Source organism: Sylvia atricapilla, chromosome Z, assembly GCF_009819655.1.
Source record: "Sylvia atricapilla isolate bSylAtr1 chromosome Z, bSylAtr1.pri, whole genome shotgun sequence".
In the NCBI taxonomy this organism is placed as follows: domain Eukaryota; kingdom Metazoa; phylum Chordata; class Aves; order Passeriformes; family Sylviidae; genus Sylvia; species Sylvia atricapilla.
Genome location: NC_089174.1, coordinates 68,328,933 through 68,347,635, shown reverse-complemented (window position 1 = coordinate 68,347,635; position 18,703 = coordinate 68,328,933). Strand labels below are relative to the sequence as shown.

The window sequence follows — 18,703 nt, the reverse complement described above, 5'->3', positions numbered from 1 at the left end:
ATCCATGTGTTACTTTAGTTAACAGCTCTGGGGGTTCTGCCTGCTTGGCCAAGAGAGCCTCTGGGAGCTTGCTCCTGGGTGAGGATCCATGAGGGGTGGAGATGAAGGCTGGGACTTGCCAGCTGGGAGATGTGGCTCTGGTGGCTGTGACGTCAGGAAGGATGGGTCACATCAGGAGGTGTCACCAGGAACATCGCCAGGCTGCCCCAGCCCCACCACATGTGGATCCTGGTGACCAGTGAGTGTGCATCCAAAGGAATGCTGGGCTGGATAGGGATGGAGGTAATGCCAGGGGGTTTCTTGCAGGGGAAAATGGGCAACTGAATAACAGAATCAATATGATTTCATCAGAAGCTGATTTATTGTTACATTAAGCTCCAATTATATGGTCTAGCACTACTGTCCACGCATACAGGTGTCTCTCCATTGGCTAAGCCACTTGTTCATGAGGCAGGCACACATTCTTCAGGACATGTAATTGGTTAAGAATCCATCATCACATTGTGTGCTCTCTGTCTGGGTTTTCATCCTTTGTAGACAGTTTTTTAGGCTCCTCATTATTATTTTTAGTCCCATTGTTGTCTCAGTAGCCTTGATGAATTGCTGAGAGCTACAAGACTGCAGGTGGCTTGTTATCTACAAACATTTTGGCTGGTACACAAAATAGCCTAAGTTATTCAGATATATTACTGCAGTTTCTAGTGAGAAGAAACACTAGTGCCTCAGGCAGAACAGGGCACAGAACTGTACTTGGGGCTGAAGGAAGAGGAGCTTAGACCTCTCAGTGGTGGCAGGTGCCCAGAGAGGCTTTGAGGGGACATCCTGGATATCCCCAGTGCCTTGTTCCCTCCCACCCAGACCCACCCTTTCCATCCACCAGGCCTTGACTCCAAGACTTGTGTTCTTCCAGGCTCTGTTGACTTTCCAGGCCAGGCTGCAGCATCATGATCAGGTCAACAATGACACAGCCAAACAGATGGAAGTGTGTGAAGAATATCTGCATCATGAGATGACTTGGTTGCTGCAGGTGATAGAGGGGAAGAGGGGCACCGTGGAATCCCCACTCTTTTCTGCAGTGTGGCAGCAGTGGCTGTTTTGAGCTGCTGTAGCAGCTCTGGTCCGTGTGGGCTGCTGGCTGGACAGGCGAAGGAAGCATGCTTCTGCCAGCTGCAGGGAGCAGGAGGGCTCCATCAGCAAGGAGGAGAGCAATGGCCAGAAGAAGTTCAAAGGTGCCCACAATGGTCTCAGATCTTTGTGATCACCCCATCCATCACCAATGAAAACATTCAAACTAAGGCCGGATGGCCTTAGTAACAAGATCTAGTTGAGAGTGCCCCTCCTCATCATGGCAATGATCTTTAGGGATCCCTTCTGCCCCCAGCTATTCTGTGATTCTCAAGTAAGACTGCCCAACACTTGAAGCATGGACCAGCACGATAGAATCAAGATTGGTGATTTTATCATCTCCTAAGGCAATACTATGAAGTTCACCAAAATGATGATCCTAGCCCAATCTCCAAAAGCTATAAACATCAACATAGAGAAGACATCCTGCAAGAAAGGCACCACATAACAGAACCCTGATAACTAGTGCTTTTTATTTTCTTTTGCTCTGGAAGGCAGTAATCAACCTTGTGACCAGCAGCCACTAAACCAATGCAGTGAATTGTCCACAAGGGTCCCTTTCTGCCTCTTACCCTGTTATAACCTGTCTTGCAGCAGTGACACTCCAGTGCTGGTCTCAGATCCCCTGAGCAAATGGAGCAGGGCCCACATGTCCTCCTGTACTGCACACTCCACTCTCACAGGCGGCACAGCCCCAAGCACTGCTTATGGGCATGCTCATACAAAATCGAGATGACGCCACATGGTCCTGGCTATCCATGTTTCTGTCTAGCTGCCTTGTCCTGTGCTGGCGTTGACAAGTCAGTAATATTGATTTGAGGGCTGGGAGATTTGGGTGGCACTTGGCTTTAGGGGACCTGAGCTGTTTTGAAATCCCTCAGAGCCTTGCAAAACCCTCACAACTTGGCAACATAGTTTTTCTGGCCCTCACCCCAATGTCTTAAGCCGTAGATGCAGGGAGAAACTGACGGGTGGCAGTAGTTGTGCCTGGCTCTGCACAGCTTGACATGTCTCATCAAAATATCTCAAATGCTCTTTGTGTGGTCCTCTCACTCCAGCATGTAGTTCAAGGGCATTGAACAGGAAGGATTCAGAGTTGAAATGAGGCACCAGAGAGATGAGAAAACTGGAGCAGAGAGCAGAGGTGAGAGGCTTGTGAAAGTTAATCTGCTGGTATATCAATGGGGTGGCAACCAACAGCAGGGCTGAAAGCTCTCTGGAGAGATCTTCCAGGCCAAAATAAACAAATCCAAAGGTTGAAATTCCATGGGAGAGGTGGAGAGAGAGGAAGGGAGGAGGGCATAGGCACTTCAGTCCCCAGTGTGGGTCTGTGACACCTGTGGGGAGACATGCTCCCATGCCAGCAGTTCCATAGTGCCCCATGCTCCAAGAAGTTTCCCTGGCCTACCTATTTCTCTCTGGAGCCACGGGGAAAGGAGATGGGTGGGTTAATGGAGGAAATTCAAAGCTTTGCTGAACCATGACATAGCTCATGTCTTTGTCAGACTGAGCATCCTCTGGGAACAGCAGTCAGGATCTCACTGCCAAATCACAGGCATTTCAAAGGAGTAAAAAGTCTCTTGCAGTGAGGTGTAAACAGTTAAGTCAAGTGGACTGGTCCAAACCAGGAGGCAGCAGCAGCTAATGGGGAAAAAACAGTGGGTGTGAAAGGGCTCTTTGTCCCAGCAGGAAGGCAAAGAGCGCCCAGAGGCTGGGCACTGGGACGCACCCTGACCGGGGCACAGGGCAGGCTTGTTTGCAGTGCAGGGTGCAGGCTTCCAGAGAAGAGGTGCTTTTTACATGCCGGTTCTTTCCAAAGGCAGATAATCCGCTGCCTGGAAGGTGTTTTGACTAAACAACAGGATGGGTCAGGTGATGCACTGCAGAAGAGGAAGGCGGGCCCAAGGAGGAGCTCCAGCCCTGTGCAGGGACAGCTCAGCAGTCCAAGACACCATGTACTGTCCTCCCCTCCAGCTCCTCCAGGCCAAGGGTGGGAGGCTGCAGCTCACAGCAGACTGCAACCTTGGAAGAATGAACTGAAGATGAACTGAACCCCATGCATGGGGAGCTTTTTTCCCTGCTGTAGAAGGTCTTAGAACCACAAAACAGAATTGCACAGAGAGGGCAGGGGGCCAACAGCACCTGGGCAGGAAAGAGATGCAGTTTCAACACCCTCCTTTCCTGACCTGAGGAGTGCAGCAAATAAAGGAAAGCAGATAACAAAAGCTATCCCTGTCAGTCTCTTGCTGGGTCTGGCTTGACAAGGGGTCAGCATGAATTGTGTTTCCTGGCAGTATGTGGATGTGCTTTAAGAGGGATATCCGCTGGGTAGCGTGGGACAACAGGGCTCAGTCCACATCATGGAGGAGCCTGAAGCGAAGGGCAGGACTAGATAATGGCTTTGGGCATCCCCAGGAAATCCAGCCCATTTTGGTAACAGCAATGAGAGACATCCGGCTGCTCTTAAATTCGTGTTGGAAAAAATACAGCAAGCCAGAAGAAACTTCCTGAACACTTTGTCTGCTGCATTAATATTTGCTAGCTTCTACAGCTGTCCCTCAGGCAGGCATTCAGTCTGGCAATAGAAATTGCAACAGTACAAATGGTGAGCAGCTAATCCCATACCTGGAGAAGACCCTGACAACGAATAATGTGTGGCATGCATGATCATGTGCTTGTGTGTTTCCTCATGGAGGAACCCTCCATGGAGACGTCAAAGACCTTGTACTGTCAAGCCAGTAGTCTGCAGACTATGGAAGGGGACACACCAGTGGCATGGTTGATCACTGTATACTTGAAGAGGATGCTGAACTTGAGACCTGGAGGCTTCCTCTGTGTTCCAAGGAAGTGATGGAGATGAGGGAACAAAATCCAAACCATGTGGTTATTGTTCCAAGCCTGCCAGAGCCACAGAGGTCCTGCAGACCTTCCATGCCTGAGCTCCTTGCCCAGTGCCTGTACCCACCCAAAGAACCAAACACAGCCATCTGTTTTTTCAAATTGCTTTAATATTTGAACATAAAGACAGGACAGAGCCAGTTAGGCTGTGCACAAACAAGATCCCCTTGAGCAACAGTGCAAGGCTTCTGAGCTTCCCTTCTCAATGGAGGTGTGGATTTGGCCAAGATGCAGTTCAGCTGACAACATCCTGAGCATGCCAGTGGGGTGCATGTGTTGGGTAGGGAAAAGGAATAGGGGCTTGCGAAGACAGCTCAGAGGTTGTTCAGCTCCAGTAAGGTCTGGTCCAGGACCTGGTGTATCCCCACGTTCTCCTCTTTGGCACTGGCCAGGCTCTCTGTGAATACAAGGGACACCCAGCCACGCACACAGACACCCAAATGTACCCAGGTGCAGCAGGACCACACACACCACACCATGCACAGACACACAAACACACATACACACACACACAGATGGACATTTCAGTACAGCAATGGCCTCCAGTCAAATGGGGCATCCCCTGTAGAGCACAGTCCACACAAGTAGCCCCATTTCTGGCAGGGATAAGTCCAGCCACTGTGGGATCTGCCAGGGAAGCCAGGCCAGTCAAGCTGGTCCCTGGTAAAAGCAGTTACCACTCTTCAGCATTTTCATCTTCCCAGGGTGCCCCATTGCCTGTGGCTGAGCACTGTGCAGCAGTGCTGCTGGCGAGTGCCATTATTTGGCCAGACACTGGGGCATCACCACTGGCCAGCTGTGGGCACGTGCACAAACCCTTGGCCAGCAGAAGCAGAGAACCAATGCCTGCTGCATGACCCAGCAGAGTTCCATGAAGAAAAGGAGTGAGAAAACAGCCCATAAACAGCCCAGGAGAGTGGGCAGAGGACAACAGAGAGATAAGGAGCAGAGCTAAAAGGCTACAATGATAAGCTCTGCCAGGCAGCCTGCTGCCAAGGCAGTCTCCCTCCAGTGTTCACTTCTAAATGGCATCCTGCTTCACCCAGAGATGGGGATGGAACAAGACTGCTGTCTACCCAGCCCCATCTCCCAGTGTGCCCTGCTAGCCTCTTCCCTGTTCCAAGTTTGGGGCAACAGGTGCTGCTGGATCCCCAGCTCCTTTCCCAGCCTTCCCATTACTCTCCAAGGACCTCTTTCTAAGGGGATCCTCCCTGCAGTTTGGGGTGACCAGGGTGAAGAAGAGGCTGCCCAGTGACTTCTGGGACAATAGCAGCAATACAAACCACTGCATCTCTCCCCAGCAGAGCCAGGATGATGCCAGAGGACAGCTATTACTATGTGGGCATCCCAGGACATCACAAAACTCTTCATAGCTCTCCCACAAAAAAACTGATCAACTCCGAAGGGGCTCCCTGTCCTTCTTAAGCAGGGTAGTTACCCCTGTGAAGATAAGGCAAGGCTTCACACCCTGCCTCACCCCAGTGGGGAGGGGCTCCCAGCCCAGAGCCAGCCTGGTCAAAATGGGGCAGGGAGGCTGGGCCTGGGTCCAGGAGCTCTGGGCAGCTCAGTTGTTAAGTTCAGTAAGGATGACCCGCAGCTCGTTAGTGAGAACACGGTTTTTTTCGGCCTCCTGCTGAGAGCGCTCTAGAGAAAATGGAGACATCAACGCAGCACAGGAAAGAGAGAGAAAAAATGAGTTAGTGAAAAGAGACAGCATTTCTGAAAGCCTTTGCTGGAAACACCACAAGCTACCCAGCTAATGGTGGGATACAGCTGGACTGGCAGGAGACAGCCAGTCTTGGTGCAGGAACAAGGCTGTATGTCCATCAGTTTGGAAACTGGGTTCTGAGACATGGTAGGGTGGTGAGAAAGGAGATGGATCAGGACCAGTTTAGGGATCACAAGAGATTACTGCTGAAGGGCAGGTAGCGCCAACCTCTTCACCAAGGGAAGGTGATGCAGGAGCTATGACAGGGCTGAGATTGCTGTTTGTAGGCAATGTCTGGGAGTGGAGACAGGAAATGGACAGGACCAAGTCTAACCCTGACATTTCACACCAGAAGACTCATGGAGAAGATGGCATGAGATGAGGAAAGCTGTGTACAAGAGTCAGAGGGTGGTTGGGGTCAGCACAATGGCCCTGTCCTGCTCAGTCTGGCAGCATGGAAGCCTCTTGGGTCTCAGCCATGGTCAGCCCGAGGGCCCTGTGGCTGTGAGCTGCCTGCAACCACCTCCTATCACACTGCTGACAGTACCCACATGAGACAGGCAGGAGATGAGGGATAGAGTGGCATGAAGAAAACAAAGGAGAAACCAATGTTAAATTTTTATTGATATCAACTCATTAACCCAGAGGGACAGAACACAAAAGAAAAGTCATGAGATGCAAACTGAAGAGCAATGTGCAAAGGACAGAAGGGTGAGGGAGAAGTGGGGGTTGCCTGCCTGCCAGGGAACAAGGTATCTGCACAGTTGGATCCAACCCTCTATCCCCCAGGCCTGAGCTTTGGCAGTGGAGGTGCCGCTTCCCCAGTGCAGGTCATCCCCATCCTGGGGCCAGCAAGCAGCACCGGGGGACTTTGCTGGAAGTATATGGGGGGGGGAATGGCCCCCAGCCCCGGAGCTGCAGGGTCCCCAGTGCTTCTGCTGCTGGGGAGCCAAGGAGGGAGGTGCTGGAACAAAGGGCTTCTGGGCACAGTCCTCATCCCCAGGGCAATGCTGTGGCATGGGCCTACAACTACACTGTCCAGTCAGTATGTGGGGCTGCTCTCCTGCCCTGAACAAACAGCTCTAAGCACCTACATCTTGTCTCCCCAAAGAGGGGTACAGCGGGAACACCCCGAGTCAGCTCCTGTCCCAAAGGAGCTGATGGACAAGCACAGGCTAGGTAGGACGGAGGAGGACAGAGAGGGTAGGGAGAGAGGGGGGATGGTCAGGCAGGCAAACAGCCGAGCTGAGGAGAGACAGGCAGGGAGCGGGTGCAGTGCTGGTGCCCAGCATGAGGCTTAGAGGGAGGTGATGTCATTAAGTGCATTGTCCAGCTCCTCGCTGATGGCTTTGTACTTCATCTTCTGCGCATACACTTCATCTGCAGTGGGGGCAGGCAGGGAACAGATGGTGGAAGAGTGGAGGATACAAGTGGAGAGAAAGAGAGGCTGTGAACAGCAGGCTGAGGGCAGCAGGGGTGTGTGGGCACAGGCAGCATGGATGTGACCCTATTCCCCACCCAAGGGCAGGGCCCAGACCCCAGGAGCTCTATGCTCCCATAGCAGATGCCACAGCATTTCCACTCTCTGCCCCCAGAACTCCTACCCATCCCCTCCCTCTGGCTAAGCACTGTGCAGCCCCACCAGGGGCATGGTGTGTCCAGTGCCACCCCAGGAAAGAGGAACACAGGGCTAGTGGGGACATTTTACCTTCTAGGTCATCAATGGTTTTCTCCAGCTTCGCCACAGACCTCTCTGCAAACTCCGCCCGGGTCTCAGCCTGTGAGAAGCACAGTGGGGAAAGGGTGAGCTGCAGGATACTGCACTCCAAATCTGCCTCATTTGCAGATTGGTACCCTTCTCCAGAAGCCCTCTTGTGGGAAAGGCAAGGGACTTGAAGTGACTAGGGCTCCATGGAGCCTCACACCCTAAATCAGAACAGACTAATGAAGATTATACCAGACTCAGGTACCTGCTATGATGCAGGGCTGCAATTTAGGAAACTGTGAGAGGACATAGGCATAATGGGGTCAAAACTCATTCAGGATGGCAAGCTCCTGCCTGCACTGATTCAGTGGCAGCCCTACACCTCTTACCTCCTTCAGCTTTTCCCCTAGAAGCTTGATTTCCTCCTCGTATTTATCCTCCTTGGTGGAATACTGCGTAGACAGAGACAGGCACCTGTGAGTCCCAAGGCATGCCTCCAGCTGTCCTTCACCCCAGCAGGAGACCACAGCATTCCCAGACCCCACGCACTCCTCCCAACCCCAGCAGCCTCACTAGGTCCTACCTTGTCAGCCTGGGCCTCCAGGGACTTCAAGTTGTTGGTGACAATTTTCAGCTCCTCCTCTAGGTCACCACATTTACTACATCCCAAGCAGGGCCGGCAGGAGGGGGGGAGTGGGGCCAGAGGGCAGGAGAAAGGCAGGAGTAGAAAGAACAGGCACGGGGAAGCAGGAAAGAAAGAGAGAAAACAAGTTGAGAGAGGAGAAAATTCAGTGCAGGTGGACCAGGAGCAGAGCCACTGTGAGCAGGAGCTGCCAGGACGCATCTGTTCATCCATTCCTTGTGCTTCCTTGCACAGATACCTCGTGCATCACCACCAGCCAAGCTCTCGCTGGTCCCACCAAGGGGAAGCAGGGATGGAGGGATGGAGGAGCATGCCCGGCCTGCACCTACTGGAGGGAGGCGAGGGGACGCCAGTGGTGGAGGCAGTGGTGCAGAAAGGAGAGAGGTGGCTTGCATGGTTTGAGAGACAGCAACAGAGAGAGGGGGCTGCTGCACATCGCCCCGCACCCCTGCCCCAGTACCTCTTCCTCTGAGGCAATGAGGGATTTGAGAGACTGGTCCATGGTCCGCAGCTCTTCTTCCAACTGTCTCACTCGGCTGGGGTGGAAGAGGGGCACCCCGGGAGGGGGACAGCAGAGAACAGGGTCAAGGATGTGATGCTGGTGGGTTGGCACACCCCTACACCCAGCCTACAATCCCAAAGACCACCCCAATGACAGACCCTGCTGTTTCCAGGGACATCCCCATCCCCATGTCTGCCAGAGATTTGGGACAAGGGCTGTGTGGGACCCCTGCACGCTGCCCACCAAAAGCCCCACTCACCTCTCCGCCACCTCTGCCCTCTCCTCTGAGCGCTCCAGCTCTCCCTCAAGGACAACCAGCTTGCGGGCAACCTGTTCCATGGCAGCAAGTGGCCCATGTTAGCCCTCTGCTTGCCCAAGCTGGGAGCACAGGGCTATGAGGACATGGCTCTGGGTGCTGCCAGGGTGTCAGGACTTGGGAATGGAGTACACACCTCCTCATATTTGCGGTCAGCCTCCTCTGCTATGTGCTTTGCCTCCTTCAGCTGCATTTCCTGAAGTTCCATCTTCTCTTCATCTTTCATGGCCCTGTTTTCGATGACCTTCATGCCTCTGAGGAAAGGTCATGCCAGGAGATGTTACTGCTGTGGGTCAAGGTATCATCTGCACATCCTGCCTGCCCATCTGCATATCCTGTACCCTAACCATGCTACCCCCAAGATTCAGAGACATGGGACATTGCTCGGGGAGGATGGCACATAGTAAGATCACACGACCAGTATCCCAAAAATTCTCCTGTGCAGAATTACAGTGGAGCTGGCCCCAGGGCTATGTTCCAGAGTGAGATATGGCTGTGGTGCTCCTCAAGCAGGCAGGTCATAACTCATGGTTAGGGGGGAAAGGTGTGCAGCCCAGAATGAGCCAGCTACAGCCTCCACAAAAACAGCCTGACAGGCTGGCAGCCCTTAGGAAGTACTGGAAAACATCCTGTGGCAAAGCCTTTTTCATTCGGGGTGATGCTTACCAAACCCCCACAGAAGGGATTCCTGCAGACTCTTCTCTCACTCAGATGCTGTTGCTCAAACTGATCTTTGCCAATGGAGGAAAGAGCTCATATAACTGCCAGGAGCGCTGTGGCATGTTTGGGCACTCCCATACAACCTGACTACTCGTGCCTACACAGCTCCAGTCTGGCAAACCTGCTTGCCATAAAGATGGGGCAATGTACACCCTGCAGAACTCTTTTTGAATGAGGCTGTCTTGTCCTCAAACCTGAGGACAGATCAGCTACCAGCACAGAGGTTCCTTCTTGGGCTGTTATTGTGTCTTTGAGCATAGAAAGCTGCTGATATCTTCCTCTGGCTTTGGTTACAGTCTAGTGCTTTTATAAATACCAGATAAAATTTTGCAGGATTTTATGTAGCTCTGGATAAGGGTGTCTGTATCTGGGGGACTTCTTTGCATTGTGACTTTATCCCTTTGAAGTCTGCAGGAAAACCCACAGAAACCCCAACAAGGTCATCCCAGAGGGACCCCACTGCAAACCAAGGAGACTGTCTGCAGTCAGTGGTGACCTGATACTACTCTCATTATCCTTTTACATCCCACCTTTCGCTCTCATCAGCTGCCTTCTCAGCTTCCTCCAGCTTCTGCAGGGCAGTGGCCAGACGCTCCTGGGCACGATCCAGCTCCTCCTCTACCAGCTGGATACGGCGGTTGAGGGAAGCCACTTCAGCTTCAGCCTGGGGGAACAGAAACCCCTCAGTCACCCCATGTCAAATACATATATTGAAAAAGCATTTTTAATTATTACTGCTGTTTACCATCCAGAATGCCCCTTGGCACTGAGCAACAAGCCCGAATTCACTGGAATGGCGTGTCTGACCATGCATTCCCTTGCCTCTCTATAGGGCTATCTCCATCCCTAGTGGCCGTTTGATGCTGGTGTCTCCTAACCTTGCAGTGCCAGCTTGGCATGTGCAGCCCCACCGTGTCCTCACACCTCCAGCTCCCACCCTGGAGGGGGATAGGCACGTTCACTGGGGCAGGGTGGCCACAGCAGCCGTGCTGTCACGGAGATGGTATTTGGGGTTTGCAGAGCAGTGAGTAAAGGGGGAGGAATGCCCTGTGTGGCTTCACTCCCAAAAAGGAGATCAGAGCTGCTTGTGGATTTCCTGTTTACAGAGGCGGTGGAGTGAGCTGGGAGCTTCTCCTGCAGGAACCTCCAGGGCCCTGTGCAACAGGGCAGCCTGAAGCCAAGCATGGAGCCCCCCCAGCTGATGTATGGCACAGTGCTGGGGGCAGTGAAGCGAGTCGCCCTCAGCAGGCTGGCGCCTGGCCAAGATGAGGCTGGCAGGACCAGAGCCCTCCCTTTCCCAGGCTCCCCACGCACAGAGCTGGGAGCTGGGGCTGGCCAGGAGCAGTGGCCCTGGCCCTCTGCCAGCCTGTTGATGCCTGGCCTTGCACTCTTTCCATTTGGTAAAGGCCTCCTGCTCCATCGCCACAGTCAGGAAATGCTGCCTCAGCAGCTCTCAGCCCCGCTTCCCACTAGGGGGGTGTGAAGAAGACAAACCCCCGAATATCAAGGGATGGATGGCAGTAAGACCTCACTACTCACCTCATGGAGTGGTGTAGCTCCATGCACCAACCCAGGAGACAGTGCCTCCTGCTTATTCACAGGCTGCAGCAGGACTGGCTGGCTGCAGTGCCTGGACACATCCAGCCTCATGCTCCAGCACTGGGAGTGCCCAGGGAATACTAGCCATGCACAGGGACTATGGGAGCAGCAAGGGGCTATCACCCTGCATGGCCCCACTGAGCACCCGCAATCCCCTGTGGGGAGTTGGCAGGGTGGGGATAGGCGCAGCCAGCACTTCTTTGAGACGGCTGCCAGCCCCACAGCCGCCTCCACCCCATGATCACCCTTTCTACAGACACTCTGAGACCTTGTCCCTTGCCAAACCGCCCAATAGGGAACTGGTGGTGGTGCCCACAGGGCAATGTTCTGCCTGCAGCATCAGCCTCACTGCGTCGGTACATTTTTTTTTCCCAGGGAATCACCCACAAAGTGGGTCAGAGCTGCCCGGATGGACTCTTGGGAACATGAGCTCTCCCGGCAGCTCCCAGTGACCGGGGAACCCGATCTGAGGCTGCAGGAAGGGGCCATTTCCTCCACACACAGCCTGAGTGACAACAACCCGGGTACCGCACCCAGCTCTGCCGCTCCTGATATGGTGAGAATGATGAATGAGTGGGCATAGGAAACAGAAAGAAAGGAAGAAAACAGAAAGCTCCAACAACTACAAAGACAAACCAGGAAAAAGCTGCAGCTTGGCCATGCCATTCTGCTGCCAAAATGGAAATTTTGGCCTGAGGCAGTGTGAAGGGGCGGCTTGTCCCCACGAAGGGACAGGCTGGAGCTAAAGCTCTGGGACCTGAACGGCAGAGTCTGCTGGAAGCCAGACAAGGGCCTGGGCGTGGGATTCTGAGCTGTGCACGCCGGCCTCCGAAGGAAGGGATTCTTTCCCAGGAGACACCCGATCCCAAGGCAAGGCTGCCCGCTCCCAGCGCCCCGCCAGCCGGGAAGCCCTGGGAAGCCCCGCTGCGCGCAGCATCTTCTCTCTTCAGACCGACGGAGGGAGGCGGCTGGCGGAGGCTGCCCGCAGGCAGGGACTGCCCCGAGCTTCCTGCCCCGGGGCTCTCGCCAACTGGGTGGCAGCTCCCCGCGGCTCCCCGGGAACCTCCCAGGGCTCCTGCGCCCCGGGGGCAGCCAGCCCAGCTGCCGGGGGGCATGGGGCCGGCGCCGGCTCGCCGGAAGGGATACCGGCAGCGGGGCCGGAGCCTGGGGGTCATCCCGAGGAGCTGCTGGGGTGCCCCCCGCCCTCCTCTTCCCATCCTAGCGGCCCTTACCCGCTCTCGGGCCTGCCGCTCGGCATCGGCCTCCCGCTGCAGGTGCTCGGCGCGCTCCTCCGCCTCGTCGGCCACCTGCTGCAGGCTCTGGATCTTCTTCTTGACGGCCTCGATGGAGCTGGCGCTGGCCATGGCGGGGGCTGACGGCGGGGAGGCCACACCGCCGAGCCCTTTGTGGGATCCGCCCGGCTCGGGCAGGAAGCGCTCAGGCAGCGGCCGCTCCCGCCGCCCGCCCTGCCTCCATCCCTTCCTGCTCCTCCTCCTCCTCCTCCTCCTCCTGCTGCTCCTGCTATTGCTGCCTCCGACCGACCTGCTCTGCCGCTCCCCTGGGCTAGGCGTGCGGTGCTTACCGCACGGCAGGACAGAGTTCCCACGCCGGGAGGGATGCACAGTGCCCCTCATTCAAATAGGATAGAGAGTGCCCCCAGGCAGGGTGCATAGTCTACCCCAGGCTTTGGTCATTGTCTCTACATCCCCACCAAGGCAAGATGCACAGTTGCTTCTGGGCAAGGCACACTGTCCCTCCATCTCCGCTCAGCGCACATGGTCCCAGGCAGATGCATGGTCCCCACTGAAAGGGTACATGGTACCCCAGAGAGGGCACGCAGTGGCCCCAATGTAGGGCACACACGCCTCTATATGCCCAGGATGCATGCTGCCCCCCAGGAGGGGTGCACAGTCCCACTGGAATCCTCCAGAGCAATGGAGAGAACTTCAGGAAAATAGACGCTTTTCCAGCAGTCCACAGAGTCTGTGAATGCTGGAGCCTGTCCTGTGTGAGCCCCCATGGTCACAGGAGCAATGTACCTATGCCTACTCCCCAAGTGGTGCCCTCCCTAGCCATTCCTGCAGAGCTAAGGAGGGCTGTGGTCTTTTACCTTATGGTAAGTCAGTAAGAGGCATGAGCAGAGTCTGCTCCTGGGCATCCTCCTGGGGTACCTGGGCTGCAGCCAGGTGCCCAGCATGCATCACATTCAGTCCCTTGGTATCTACTCCCCAATGTGATGACCTGTCCTGCAGCCCCACAGCAACTCATGGGGCCTGTGGAGAACCTGACACCTCCTGTCTTGGGGACAGTGCCCTATGGGGGAGGTCAAACCTTCAGGTTCTGGCTCTCCATCCTGGCTGGAGCACATGTCTTGATCCATCAGAAGTGGGAGCTGGTGGCACTCAATCCTCCCTTAAGATGTACTGACAGCTCCCTGGCTGCACTTCACACCTGTCTTCAGGAATGCCAGTTCCCAGGCTGACCTCACCAGCTGGCGCCAGTTCCAGGGCCAGGGGTCCTGGGGCTGACTCAGCCACACTGCTGTCTGCACTCTGCAGATCCATGTCCCCTTGCCAAGAGGCAGTACTGTGGGTCCCCTGGGAGCACACAGTCTTGGGCTTGGCCTTGGGCCAGGTGGTACTGCCCCTTCCCAGTCCGAGGCCTGGATGTCAGTAATGCACAAGCCAGGACATGGGGGCCCAGAACAGACAAGGGTTCCTTCCAGCAGTGAGGCAGGGATGAGCCAGCTGCAGGAGGAAGGGGACAGGGTGCGGGGCAGTCACCCTGATCCCGCAGTAGCCGGGCTAGGTGCCTCCTGCTGTGGCCCCACCCCGAGATACAGTCACTTCCCAGCAGAGTCCAGTTCCCTCCCACTAGCTAAGGGAATCTCCAAATAAGAGCAAAGTCTTGGCTGGGGAAAGCAGCTGGGGCGGGAACACGGGTGAAGCTTTTGAGATCATGGCCTGGAAACAGAAGAGTTTCCCTAAGGCCCCTTTGGGCTGGATGGGGACAGGCCAATGCTGGGGATGCAGGGCAATGGAGTGGGCTGTTCTGGCCTAAACCTGTCATCCGAGTTGCACTGTTTCCTGCATCCCTTGCCCATCCTGACCTGGGCACCATGGGCTGTCCCTCCTGGGGACCAGAGGTTCTAGGACCATGATGGGCTTGCAGAGCTGCTGGGAAGCTCTGTGAGTTGCTGGTCAAGAGTCAGGCATTCCCTGACACCTCTCCAGGTGCCTGGGGCAAAGTGTTTGCACTCTTTAGTACAGTCCCCATGGCCTTTTTGCTCTACCATCCAGTGCCAGCAGCAGGGCAGGGCCATTCTGAGGTTGGTGTTTATTCTTTTAAGGCATTAACATTATTCCCAAGAGCAGGAGGCTGCCTGGATTGCTGGTATGAGCCTGAGCCATCTGAGGAATTAGGACACTCTGTATTCACAGGCACCCACTGTCCTGGCTGCCAGGGAGGACACGGGGGTGCCTGGGGTGGTTGTGCTCTGGGGGTCCGCCCAACACTTCCTCTGGTGGAAGCAGGAGCAGTGCTGCACCTCACACCAGGGAGAAGGTGACACCAGCCCTGGCACTTGGAGCTGTCAGCACATTCAGATCCCTGGCGTGGAGAGGTGACTCCCAGAGCCCCACACATGGTGCAGCTTGTCCAGGTTTTGGCATGGACCTGGGAGAGCTGTGCTGGTGATGGAGCCCTAGCCCTGCTGCAGCCAACCTCCAGCCTGACACTGCTCTTTCACCATGGCTCCTGCTCCGTCCCTTCCCTGGTAGCTCCTATCCACTGTATCTTCCGGTATGGGACTCTCCATGAGGGAAACCCACAGATTTGCCAAACTGCTGTGGACCAAGAGCAGGGAAACACTCTCCCTTCCCAGCCCACTTCCAGCAGCAAAGCACTCCATGCCGCAGAGTTGGCAACTGCCCAGTACCACTGTTTGCCCCTTCCTCTGAGCCCTGCATTGGGAACAGCACATTCACTCTCAACCACACCGTTTGCCCCATCCCATACCAGCACAGAACCAATTAGATCAATGTGAATCCCATTGCACACAGTGGCCACTTTGTGTAGCGTGACATGCCTGCCCCATGCTGGGTTGAATGTGCCCTTCCAGAGGAATCTCAATGTTTTAAGGGAGAGTCATCTGTAGGATCAGCAAAGAGGTCTGAGGAGACCCCTGACTGCTGCCCAGGGACTCTGGGCTGCCACAGGTCTGGTGTTGCCATTGCTCGTCCTTGTCTGCTCACCCTGTCCTTGGTGGTAGCCTCAGAGATTTGATGCATCTCCCCCATTTAGCTCCCTTAAACCAGCTGGGATTGAATTTTTTGTTCTCAATCCTGAAAAGCCTGGCCATGCCCTGCTGGCTGTGGTCCAGATGGCTCTCCTTTAGCTTCTCCTCCAGTTTCCAGGGTTGGTTTTCATCAAAGAGAGGCTGGCTATCAAAAGGAGGATTTATTTATAGGGTGTCAAATACCCTGTGTGGCACCACAGGTCGTTATACCCCATTCCCAAGTGGCCCCATGGCCGCACACAGCTGTTCCACCCTTCATCCTGGCCAGGCACAAGCCAATTTCAACACCTTCCTAACATCTCCCCAGAGGGATCTATTTCCCAGGAGAAACATCAGTCATGGCACTAAATAAAACTCTTCCTGGCCTTGCCCTTCTCAGGGTATGAAGTAGCACACTAGACCCCAACTCCACCCAAATCCCCTTCCACACACCCCTAGCATTCATTCTTCCTTGCAGCCAGCACTCAGCAGCTAATCACAGCAATAGATTTTTCTGTTTCTCTACTGTGCCACAGTTTAGCAGGCACCACAGTTTTTCCTACAAGAATTGAGGAGGTGCATGCCTGGGGACTTGTGACACAACTTGGGGCACTTGTCCCCATTAGCTTTGGGGAGCCAGGCTGTAGGCTACCCACAAAGCTCAAGACAGGACCAGCAACCAAATGCCCCCATAGCTGGCCTGGCCCCCGCACCCCACAGGACCCATCAGCCCAGTTCAATATCAACATTGAAGGAATGGGATTCTGACAGTCTTCCCTCAGATGCTTTCCATATAAGGGCCCCCTCTTCCTTTAACCCCGCCCGAGGTCCAGAGCCTGTGCAGGGGAGGAGCTGCTGGCATGCCTACTTACATCTGTAGCTTTCTTCTCTGCCTGCTCCAGCTTCTCCTGGGCCTCCTTGACGGACTCGGAGTACTTCTCCACCTCATCCTCAGTGCCCTTCAGCTTCTTCTGCAGGCCCTGCTGTTCCTCCTCCAGCTAGGGAAAGGACAGAGTGTGGGAGTCAGGGGAGATAGTGGTGTCTGCAAGGCTGGAAGGGGACCTGTCCTCCCATTCTTCTCCTGGGGACACCCAGCCTGTGAGGGACACAGCCGGAAAACATGGATGTGTCCTCTGACAACTGTGGGTCTGCGGGTCCTTGGGGGGCTCTTTGTGTGGAGCAGCCCTAGGGACCCCCATCATTCCTGAGCCTGGTGGAGGTAAGGGGGTGGCGGCCTCCCTCCCTGTACTTGTGGATACAGCTCTGGGGACTCTAGTGTGTGTTCCCATCTCTTTGTGGTTGCAGTGGGAATACTCAGTCCCCAGGATTCTCCCTGGCACCGGGACAGGGAGGTGGAACAGTAGTGTCCCACTGAGGTAAGACATGTTTGGGGAGACCAGCGTAAGGGATCGAGGAAAAGAGACTGAAGTATTGGTTCCTGGGGGCAGATCCACATGGGGTGATGTCACTGAGGACACAGTGAGTTAAGGTCTCAAGGGCTTTCAGTTCCAAAAGCTGGCATCCACAAGCACCTTACCCAGTGGGGCAAGGTCCTTGGGCCAGGACATGCTTAGGATAGGGGACTCCAAGCTGGACAACCAGTGTAGGGAGATCAGTATGGGGATTGCATGATCCTAGAGGGTGCAGTGTCCCCAGGATGAATGATCAGTGGGATGGAATCTCCAGGACGGGGCACTCAGCAGGACGGGGTTTCCAGAACTGGACAACCCCAGGGTGGAAGGTCCCCAGGCTGGACTCTCAGTAGAACAGGGTCCTGGAGCTGGACACCCCTAGAGTGGAGGGTACCCAGGTAATGCCGGGGAAGCCCGTGGGACACCCACCTGCTTGCAGCGGTCCTCCGCCTGCTTCTTGTCAGCCTCCGCTTGCTCGGCGCGGTCGATGGCATTCTCCTTGTCCAGTTTCAGCATCTGCATCTTCTTCTTGATGGCCTCCATGGTGGCGGGGTGTCGGCGGCGGGGCGCGGGGCAGCAGAGGGACGCGGAGCACCGGGAGCGGAGGGAGCACCGGCACTGAGTTCCCCGCCCCGCCGAGCTGCCTAAAAGCTGGGGAGGGGCCGTGCCGGGCGGGGGCTGCTCCGGTACCTCCCCCGCCGCCCGCCAGCACCTTTTAGGGACTGGCTCGCCACTGGCCCTCTCACCGAGCTGGACGGGGGGGCGGCCCCCTCGGCAGGCATCGCCGCAGCCCTTGCCCCGGGCACCCACTGGGGCACACCCCGGGTCACTGCGCTAGGGACAAATCCGGTGGTACAAATCCGGGCAAGAGACATCCTGGCATACTGTGCTATTGGTACCCGGGTGGCACTGGGCAATGGACACTCCGGGGCGACGCTCTGATGTTGATGTTGTCCCTGTGACACTGGATGAGGGACACTCCGTAGCACTGCGCTAGGAGTACCCCAAGGGCATCAGGCAAGGGACATCCTGGGGCACTGAGTACGAGTATCCCAGTGGCACTGGCTCTAGCTAGAGCTGTCCCCATGCTAGTGCCCTAGGTACAGCACATGCCCTCTCACAGCACCCTGGGGCCTGAAGGACCCTGCTTGCTGACACTGGCCTGGGGACGCCTCAAGGGCTGGCATGGCACTTGGGACACACCAATGGGCTGGCACTGAACTGTAGGGGACACACACACAGGCTGTGATTGCACTGAAGGACATGTTTGGCTGGCATTGCCCACAGGGGCAAAATCCCCCAGAGGAGAAGTGAGCCGAGCCCCTGGCTTTCCCATCCAGCTTCTAGTGGGGCAGGAGGGCCACAGCTCTAAGCAGACTTCTTGATACCCACCTTCCGTCTTGCAGCTTGGTGCCACTGTCCCAGACACCTACAAGGACACCTGGCACATACACAGCCCACAGAGTCGCATTTTAGAGTGACACAGGACATATAGGCAGCTCACTGCCCCTCTTCATCTTTCTGCTCTAAATAAACTGTATTCCACAGGCAAAAAAAGAATGCAAACCCTTCAAATCCCAGCTCCTCCAAAAATAACCTCTACTTTAATAACGATCGTAAATGCTTCTGGCACATTCCCAACTGCAGGGTGGGCTGTGGGCCGGAGGGGGCTGGAGGGAGATGGTGGAGGGGCCCATGGGAGCTGTGTGGCACGTGTGGAAGGCTGAGATGGGCTGGGGACAGGAGGGGTGCAGAGGCTCTCCCAGCCCATTGCCCCTGGGCTGCAGCCATCCATTGCT

The 18,703-nt window shown here is 55.5% G+C and overlaps 1 protein-coding gene across 9 annotated transcripts; it reads right to left on the bottom strand.

Annotated features, from left to right (window-relative positions):
- Window positions 1–4,293: 4,293 nt before the first annotated feature.
- Window positions 4,294–17,534, bottom strand: TPM2 (tropomyosin 2). 9 transcript variants are annotated; one of them, XM_066339497.1, is made up of 9 exons: window positions 17,334–17,531; window positions 16,365–16,490; window positions 10,148–10,281; window positions 9,034–9,151; window positions 8,841–8,911; window positions 8,020–8,095; window positions 7,826–7,888; window positions 7,440–7,509; window positions 4,294–4,420 (listed from the first exon to the last, which is right to left on the bottom strand). In XM_066339497.1, the coding sequence occupies exons 1-9, from the start codon at window positions 17,445–17,447 to the stop codon at window positions 4,338–4,340; spliced, it is 855 nt and encodes a 284-aa protein (XP_066195594.1). In that variant the 5' UTR covers window positions 17,448–17,531; the 3' UTR covers window positions 4,294–4,337. The 9 variants fall into 9 exon arrangements, with proteins under 9 accessions (XP_066195594.1, XP_066195592.1, XP_066195598.1 ...); XM_066339495.1 differs by lacking the exon at window positions 8,020–8,095 and adding an exon at window positions 8,540–8,615 and having other exon boundaries at window positions 17,334–17,528; XM_066339499.1 differs by lacking the exon at window positions 4,294–4,420 and adding an exon at window positions 6,338–7,111 and having other exon boundaries at window positions 17,334–17,534.
- Window positions 17,535–18,703: the final 1,169 nt, after the last annotated feature.